The sequence below is a fragment of the Procambarus clarkii genome, chromosome 57, assembly GCF_040958095.1.
Source record: "Procambarus clarkii isolate CNS0578487 chromosome 57, FALCON_Pclarkii_2.0, whole genome shotgun sequence".
NCBI lineage: Eukaryota > Metazoa > Arthropoda > Malacostraca > Decapoda > Cambaridae > Procambarus > Procambarus clarkii.
In genome coordinates this window covers 15,482,515-15,492,514 of record NC_091206.1, presented here as the reverse complement: position 1 = coordinate 15,492,514, position 10,000 = coordinate 15,482,515, and the positions used below count along the sequence as shown (strand labels likewise).

Below are 10,000 nucleotides of genomic sequence, written 5' to 3'. Positions count from 1 at the left end.
CGATACAGCAAATTTGTCCCATGATACAGGAACTGTATTCTATGATACTGGAGCAGCTTGTGAAACATAAAGGGACTTTGATCACTCCTTGAGCGTCCATAGAGAAGTGAAGTCACGGATTAATTCAGTTAACTATTTTGTAATCACAATTACTTGTCTAGGGGGGTTACAGTTACGTGTTATTTGGTCAGAGGTACCTGATACATAGTTACAGGCACCGGTTATACAGTTACTGGTACCTGATACATGATTACAGGCAACGGTTATACAGTTACTGGTACCTGATACATGATTACAGGCACCGGTTATACAGTTACTGGTACCTGATACATGATTACAGGCACCGGTTATACAGTTACTGGTACCTGATACATGATTACAGTTACCTATTAAACGAATACAGTTATCTGTTATGTAATAATAGTTACTTGATATTTCGCTATTTTTGTAAACAAAATTTCAACTCATCTACGAATTATATTGTCATCGTAGGCTTAAGCTGTGAGACAATACAATCAATTATTCTACAAACTTCATAAAGCCCAATTATTGAACATAATGTCAGTAGCATTTTTATTAACACTTTTACTTTAACTGTAGCATTTGAGAAGAGAAATGTCTCGAAAATGTTTTTCGGAAACATATGACGTAATATTTAAATAGAGGTATATAGTACTTTCCTTTCACTTGGGCTCTAGGAAACTCGAACCGCGGACTCCATGTGTGTGTGTGCGTGTGTGTGTGTGTGTCTACTAGTTGTGTTTACTAGTTGTGTTTTTGCGGGGGTTGAGCTTTGCTCTTTCGGCCCGCCTCTCAACTGTCAATCAACTGTTTACTAACTACTTTTTTTTTTTTTTTTCCCCACACCACACACACACACACACACACACGTGTGTGTGTGTGTGTGTGTGAGGCCAAAGCTGTAGAGGTATAGTATGTTGCAAGGTCAACATCCATGCAATATGGATAGAAGATATGTTATTTTTCAACAAAACGTTCCAACTGCTTTTTTTTTTCCTCGATGATTCCTAAAATATTTCTATTAGCTCACTTATTTTCCAATCAGCTCCCTGTTTAATAGATTAGTTAAATAAATGAGAATGCTAATTATTCCATTATTTATCAACAATTAAATTCTTATCGTTTATTTCACGTTTTCAAATCCTAAAATAATTTTTTTTACCAGGTTGTGCATTTCCTAACAGGCTGCATTGTCCCTATTTCCAATCAGGCTGCTTATTTCTCAATTGACTTCCCATTACCAATTAGACGGCCCTATAATTTTATTTTAAAATAGCAAACTAATTCAGTTGTTCCTGAACTGTCCTCTTTATTTCCTCACAAACCCAATACGTTTTCATGACCTGACTGGACCTGTGCTCCCTACTTGCGACCTGACTTGACCTGTGCTTCCTACCTACGACCTGACTTGACCTGTGCTCCCTACCTACGATCTGACTTGACCTGTGCTTCCTACCTACGACCTGACTTGACCTGTGCTCCCTACTTGAGACCTGACTTGACCTGTGCTCCCTACTTGCGACCTGACTTGATCTGTGCTTCCTACCTACGACCTGACTTGACCTGTGCTCCCTACCTGCGACCTGACTTGATCTGTGCTTCCTACCTACGACCTGACTTGACCTGTGCTCCCTACCTACGACCTGACTTGACCTGTGCTCCCTACTTGCGACCTGACTTGACCTGTGCTCCCTACCTACGACCTGACTTGACCGGTGCTTCCTACCTACGACCTGACTGGACCGGAAAGACATATTACGAACAAACAGTACCGGAACGCTGGTATAACTGCCTCCCAACCGACCAGTTGACTGATTTAGTAAACCTGTAAAAAACCCAACTTTAAAAGCTGATACTCCTGTATGTCTAACACAGCCTGCTCCTCCTTCTCCTCCCGCAGGCGGCTGGGGACTGAAGATAGTGAGGGTGCAGGTTCCCGACGCAGTGCAGGCCGGGGACACCGTGCAACTTCACTGCCACTTCGACCTGGAGACGGACAAGCTGTACTCTCTCACCTGGTGGCGGGAACAGCATCAGTTCTACCAGTTCACACCAGCGGCGGCCAAGACCAAGTCCAAGTACGATACCCACGGTATCCACGTTGATGTGAGTACCTGGGAGTTGGGAGGGAGGGTGGGAGGGAGATTGGTGGTGAGAGGGAGGGTGGGAGGGAGGTGGATTAGTTGGGAGAGGATGGTGAGAGAGGGGGGAATGGAGGTAGAAGGGGGGAGGGGGGAAAGATAGATGAGACGGGAAAAGGATAGGAGGATACGTTACCTCAGGATAGGTCACATCAGGAAACGTAACTAAACATAACCTACTGTAGCCAAACGTACCTAACTTAACGAACTAAAAGTAACTAAACGTAACCTAGTGTAACCTAATGTAACCTAACATAACCTAACCTAGTGTAACCTAATGTAACCTAACATAACCTAACCTAACCTAGTGTAACCTAATGTAACCTAACCTTTCAGAGGTCAAGTCAATCCCTTCCGGTCAAAAAAGCTGTATTTTTGCCCCAGTAAGCTTACACGTATCTAAATTCCATGAATTAAAAATGACTGTTGAATACCTATGAAGCCTGAGAGGCATTAATGGTCAGACTGCCAGGCTGAGACTCAGCCTGGCATTCCTCGGATACTGGAGCGATTTTCTTTGTTGATAATGACTATAGACACTCGAAAAACCTTTCCTGCAGCTATACAATTTTCAACAATTGTTTTATCGTTGTAAAATTCGCAATGGCAGTAGATGTGTTAACCCTGTTGTGTCTTTTTTTTTTTTTTTAGATTTCTCTATCACACTTTTGGGGATTTTTATTGCATTTTTCTAGTGTTTGTTACAAATCAAGTTTAACTGTTCATTGTTCTTCCTTTTTCTCTTATACTTTCACCGGTGTGTATGTGTGTGTAATTGCCTAAGTGTAATTACCTAAGTGTAGTTACAGGATGAGAGCTACGCTCGTGGTGTCCCGTCTTCCAAGCACTCTTTGTCCTATCTTCTTGAGGTTATCTTGAGATGATTTCGGGGCTTTTTTTTTTTTTAGTGTCCCCGCGGCCCAGTCCTCGACCAGGCCTCCACCCCCAGGAAGCAGCCCGTGACAGCTGACTAACTCCCAGGTACCTATTTACTGCTAGGTAACAGGGGCATTTAGGGTGAAAGAAACTTTGCCCATTTGTTTCTGCCTCGTGCGGGAATCGAACCGGCGCCATAGAATTACGAGTCCTGCGCGCTATCCACCAGGCTACGAGGCCCCTGTGTGCTGGTTTAAGTAATTCCTCTGTTGTCAATTTGGGCTATTCCTGTTAGTATTTTGTAAGTAGTGATCATATCACCTCTCTTTCTTCTATCTTCTAGTTTCGGCATATTTAACGCCTCTAGTCTCTCCTCGTAACTCTTGTTTTTCAGTTCATAAAGCCATTTTGTTGCATGCCGTTGAACCTTTTTCAGTTAATTTATGTGCTTCTTGAGATTTGGCCACCATACAGCTGCTGCATATTCCAATTTTGGTCTTACAAAAGTCATGAACAGTTTCTTTAGTATTTCACCATTCATATAATTAAAATCAAGTCTGAAGTTGGAAAGCGACACATCCGCTCCTCTCACAATGTTCTTTATGTGTTCCTCTGGCGACAGTTTACTATCCGAAACCACCTCCCTAGGTCTCGTTCTTTATTAGAATTCTGTAATTCCTTTCCATATAATTTGTAAGTTGTGTGTTGTCTATTTTCTCCGTTTCCACATTCCATAACATGGTATTTATTCACATTGAATTCCATTTGCCACTTGATGCTATAAACACTTATTTTATCTAGATCAATTTGAAGGGCATTACAATCGTCTGCGTCTCCTATCTTCCCCAGTATCTTAGCATCATCATCAAACATGTTCATTTAACTCTGTGTTCCTTCTGGTAGATGGTTTATGTAGATGATGAGCATTACTGGTGCAAGAACTTAACCCTGTGGTACTCCGCTAGAAACACTCCTCCAGTCAGAAATATTGTCTCTGATTACTGCCCTCATCTCTCTGTCAGTTAGAAATATTTCATCCGTTTCAAAAGTCTCCCTGTCACCACTCCAGCATGTTCCAGTTTCTACAACAGCCTTTTGTTTGGGACTATCAAAAGCCTTTTTTAGGTTCAGAATAGACACAGTCAATCCAACTACCTCTTTTTCTCTATTATCTCTGTGGCTCTTTCGTAAAAGCTAAGTAGATTTGTTACACAGAATTTTCCTGTTCGAAAACTATACTGTTTGTCCATTATTATGTCATTAATCTCTAAATGTTCAACCCATTTGGTTTTAACTATATTTTATAGTGTTTTGACTACTATCTCGACTACCATTTTTATAAATTGGTACTATGTTTGCCTTTTTCCACATATCTGCTAAGATGCCTGTGCACAAGGATGTCTGGAATATTAATTGGAGTGGAATGCTCAGCTCAGTTGCACATTCTCGCAGCACCCAAGGTGAAACTCCATCAGGTCCAACTGCATTATTTCTTCCTAACCCCCTTGAGTAATTTTTCCCTTCGTCTTGAGATACCTCTATGTATTCTATGGCGTGTTCAGGAACTGGTATTTGGTCCGGCTCTCTGAAATCCTCCTTTTGTACAAACACACTTTGGAACTGTTCATTTAGCCTTTCACATATTTCTTTTTAATTCTCAGTTGTCCCGTTCACCGTTTTCAATGTCTGGATTTTATCTTTTACATGCAGCTTGCTTTTAATGAATTAATATAAAAGGCCTGGATCTGTTTTACATGTACTTGCTATACTTTTCTTCAAAGTTCCTTTTCTGCCTCTCTTTTCACTGTTGTGTAATTGTTTTTTGCTTGTTTGTAATGCTGGTATGTTTGTGGGTTGGGCCTCTTCCGCTATTGAACCCATTTTCTTGTCTTTCCCTCTCTGGCCCTCTCACAATTTCTGTTGAACCAATCCTGCTTACTGGTCCTGCATCTTTGTTTTAGTGATGACACAGACACACACACACGCCCCCACACACACACTCACACACACACACACACACACACACACACACACACACACACACACACACACACACACACACACACACACACACACACACACACAGGGGATCTAGGGGGCCTGGTAGCCTGGTGGATAGCGCTCAGGACTCGTAATTCTGTGGCCCGGGTTCGATTCCCGCACCAGGCAGAAACAAATGGGCAAAGTTTCTTTCACCCTGAATGCCCCCGTTACCTAGCAGTAAATAGGTACCTTGGAGTTAGTCAGCTGTCACGGGCTGCTTCCTGGGGTGTATGTGGTGTGGTGCGGAGAAAAAAAAAGTAGTTTGTAAACAGTTGATTGACAGTTGAGAGGCGGGCCGAAAGAGTAGAGCTCAACCCCCGCAAACACAACTAGGTGAATAAACACACACACACACACACACACACACACACACACACACACACACACACACACACACACACACCTCCACTCACACACTAATTTTCCTAGTGTCTCAAATTACCGTCGGTTCCATTTCCCTCGTCACTCTACACCGTTGACACATCAACAACCCATCAGCTCTGCTTGGCTGCTTGTTACACCCGTACAACACTCACCAATATTTCACTGGTCAGTTTAGTGATGTCTCTTAATAACCTCGTCAAAGTATCTAATTTGTAATTTACTTTATTAAGTAAACAAAAGTACTGAAATTAGTGCTTAAATAGTGGCTTTCTTTCAGAAATTTATTACCCAAAGTTATTTACGTAAGGAAGGGAAGTAGGATAACTTCAATAAAGTAGTGACGAAAGAAGGTCAAGGGAAAAGGAAAGTGTGATGTCTTTTCCTTGACAATGAAAAGACATCACTTGACACTTGTGTCTTGGGGAGCAGGCAAGCCTGGGAAGCCAGATTCACGAAAGGCACTTATGCAAGTACTTACGAACGTGTACATTTTTCCTCAATCTTTGACGGCTTTGATTACATTTATTAAACAGTTTATAAGCATGAAAACTTCCCATTCAACTGTTGTTATTGTTATAAACAGCCTCCTGGTGCTTCGGAGCTCATTAACTATTTAATAAATGGAAACAAAGCCACCAAAGATTGAGAAAAGATGTACAGGTTCGTAAGTGCTTTCGTGAATCTGGCCCCTGGTAAGGTGAGGAGCCAGAGCAAGGGTGGCCAACCTGTGCACTGCCTCCAGTCACCTGGAGGCCTGGTCGACGACCGGGCCGCGGAGACGGTAAGCCCCGGAAGCACCTCAAGGTAACCTCAAGGTAACCTGAGTCACGACTCGTGTCTTCACCGCCTTGCCTTGGATAATTGCCCTGCAACACAGCAATGGCAGCAGCACTTGTTATCTTACCTGAAGACGTTCAGAATCGTGTGATATCTTCTGACGTCTCGGCACAAATCACTGTGCTGTGATGTGATCTCAACTGCGACATCACCACCTCACAGTTGGGAGATGTGAGTAACATGAATAGGCGAAAGTTAGTAGCCTTCACGTCAATAGTCGATGGGGCATGATCACGGCTTAGAAAATAACCAGAGGATTCGTACACGTAGACAGAGGGATGGAAGAGATAAGGAGGACATCAGATAAACAAAGTGGAAATTTATAAATCTGACTGAGAAAATGATTTTGGAGACATGAGTAGTAAAGAGCTTGAGCCTAAATATCTATGCTTAAATGTACCGAATAAGATAAATTTAATATTGGAATTAATTTCTAGAAGCGTTAACAATAAGACGTCTCAAGAAATGATATATAAATCGAGAGGTGTATATACATCGAGTGTTAACTTCAGTCATGTTTACGGTGGCCTTAATAACCTTCCACAGGTTGATAGACCTTCGACAGGTTGATAGACCTTCGACAGGTTGATAGACCTTCAGCCCAACACCAAACCAAGACACATCTAATGTTATTCTTCAGTTCTATCTTGCTCGAGTTAGGCCCCATTTAGTTAATGTAGTTTAGTTTTGATTGACGTACTATAGAATATTTATAATTTCCCTTGATCGTGTACAGAGATAACAAAGTTAATCTCAAAGTTAGTAGCTAGCAAAAAACGAGGAGATATGACCACCAAATGTAAAATCGAGACAGTGAGATACAATTGTAGTTGATAGCATCAAGAACGTGAGATAACAGATTCAAGCTCAGAAGAGAATGATGCCAAAAAGATGTTGGAATCGTCCAATCGTCTACAAACTTCGAACAAAGTTTGTGGATGATTGGAACAATTATAATGAAAGGACGGAGGATGCCAAAGTCATCAGATACGACAGTGATTAGAGGGAAGACAGGACACCAGGACATTGCTCTCATCCTGTAAGTACACTTAAGTGATTATATACACACACACACACACAAGGCTATATAAACACACATTATCCACGTGCAGGCGATGAGTCACAATAACATGGCTGAAATATGTTGACCAGACCACACACTAGAAGGTGAAGGGGCGACGACGTTTCGGTCCGTCCTGGACCATTCTCAAGTCGATGAGAATGGTTTCATCGACTTGAGAATGGTCCAGGACGGACCGAAACGTCGTCGTCTCTTCACTTTCTAGTGTGTGGTCTGGTCAACACCCATTACCCTCCTCCCTTAACCATAAACCCTTCCCTCTACACTCACCACCTCAACCCCCCCTACGCTGCTGACGACAGAACTATGATAGGACACTGATTGGTTAATTATAAAAGCAGACTTACTTTGACTCTGGTCAACTTACTTTGATTCTGGTCAACTTACTTTAGCCACGTTATTGTGACTCATCGCCTGCACAACACCAAATCTCTGATAACGTATCTGATTCCTCCCTCTTCGTTCATGAGGTTAGCGATTGGGCAGTCCCTTCTTGTTCCTGCCTACCCAACCACTTGGGTTGGATGATAGAGCGACGGTCTCGCTTCATGCAGGTCGGCGTTCAATCCCCGAGCGTCTATAGGTGGTTGGGCACCATTCCTTGCCCCCCGCCCCATCCTAAATCCTTATCCTGGACCCTTGACGGTCTTGGCCTCCACCACCTTCTCACCTAACTTGTTCCAACCGTCTACCAACTGTAGGTACCAACAACTGTGTGTGTGTTTCACCTTCAACCTCTGACTGCTGTACTCTGTGCTCACACTCTCCCTCCCTCCCTGTATTTCTTCGAAATATCCACCAGTTGTGGGCTTCATATATTTCCGGACTTCCCTTTCTCTCTCTCCCTCTCTCTCTCTCTCTCTCTCTCTCTCCCTCTCTCTCTCTCTCTCTCTCTCTCTCTCTCTCTCTCTCTCTCTCTCTCTCTCTCTCTCCCTCTCTCTCTCTCTCTCTCTCTCTCTCTCTCTCTCTCTCTCTCTCTCTCTCTCTCTCTCTCTCTCTCTCTCCCAACCCTCCCCTCGGTGTTGGTACCTACACCTTGCACTCTCTTCTTCCTCCCAGAGTGTCAGGTGTCCGCTCCCAGAGTGCCAGCACTCACCCTTCACCTGCCCCATTCTCCCATTAGTCACTATATTCACTTTTATACACGCTCCATCCACCATAACTGTTTCACTAACAATATGTTCTTATTCTTGCTGTGCACGCACACACACACACACACACACACACACACACACACACACACACACACACACACACACACACACACACACACACACACACACACCATGGAAGTTATAACATAATCAGTGGCGTCATTCACTTAACCTACAACTTAACATATCATAACGAATCAACAAAGCACATGTTGATACATTATACTCAAAAGTACTGTATTAATGCCATCAATTACATTCTTGATGTAAGATTGAGATATAAAGCTAAATTTACCAACATTTGAATATCAAAGAATACGTCTTCAGACTACACCCGTTTTCTACATGATGGGAGTTTTTATCTATGTATTTGCTAACTCTGATGGTTGGTACAGCCTCTCACGCGACGACCTTTGTTACTGCTGGCTACAGTCCTTGTTTCGTCGAGTCATTCGACCTGAGATAACACTCTCAATCACATTCACACTCTACCTCTCAATTTTATTTGAAAAGTATTCCTCTGACTCCCCTTTCCTCTCTCTCTCTCTCTCTCTCTCTCTCTCTCTCTCTCTCTCTCTCTCTCTCTCTCTCTCTCTCTCTCTGTCATTTCAGTTCCCCCTCAATTCCTTAGTCTTCCTCTTTGTTCAAACCTTCCCTGATTTTAAAATATTTCTTTCCTGCCATTCCTTCATTTGTATGCATCCGTTGTCGTAAGGAAATCTAATTTATTTTCACCGTGACACCTTCATCTCACCTTTCCATTCATTCGCAGCCATAAATTATACTTTCCATTCCTTGTGAAGGCAAAGCACCCACGCTCCATCAATACTCATCAGATTCATGCAGTCACTTTACCCAGTGAGCACAAGAGATGGCTATAACAAGCCAAGAAAAATAGGTAACAGAGTATATCTATATAACAATCTTGAGAGATGTGAAGGTTCCTATCCAGACTACATTCTGGAACTCGTCTGTCCAGGCTCAGTAATCCACTCAGTAAAACATCTAAATTACTGGGACCGACTAAAGAGCCTAAATCTGTACTCCCTTGAGCGCAGGCGGGAGAGATACATAATAATTTACACGTGGAAAATAATTGAGGGGCTGGTCCCAAACCTGCACACAGAAATAACACCACATGAGACCAGAAGACATGGCAGGATGTGCAGAATACCCCCGTTGAAAAGCAGAGGTGCAACAGGTACTCTGAGAGAGAACTCTATCAACATCAGAGGCCCGAGACTGTTCAACACGCTTCCACTACACATAAGGGACATAACTGGCAAACCCGTCACAGTGTTCAAGAGAGAACTGGATAAGCACCTCCAAAGGATGGACTGATCAACCAGGCTGTGACTCATACGTCAGGCTGCGAGCAGCCGCGTCTAACAGCCTGGTTGATCAGTCCAGCAACCAGGAGGCCTGGTCGACGACCGGGCCGCGGGGACACTAAGCCCCGGAAG

At 43.1% G+C, this 10,000-nt stretch overlaps 1 protein-coding gene across 1 annotated transcript in view; it reads left to right on the top strand.

Annotated features, from left to right (window-relative positions):
- LOC123744944 (uncharacterized) overlaps positions 1 to 10,000 on the top strand; it is a 231,224-nt gene that overhangs the window by 165,844 nt on the left and 55,380 nt on the right. The window contains exon 3 of the mRNA XM_069306325.1: positions 1,922 to 2,127. Coding sequence (XP_069162426.1) covers positions 1,922 to 2,127 — 206 coding nt within the window. The remainder of the gene's footprint in view (positions 1 to 1,921; positions 2,128 to 10,000) is intronic.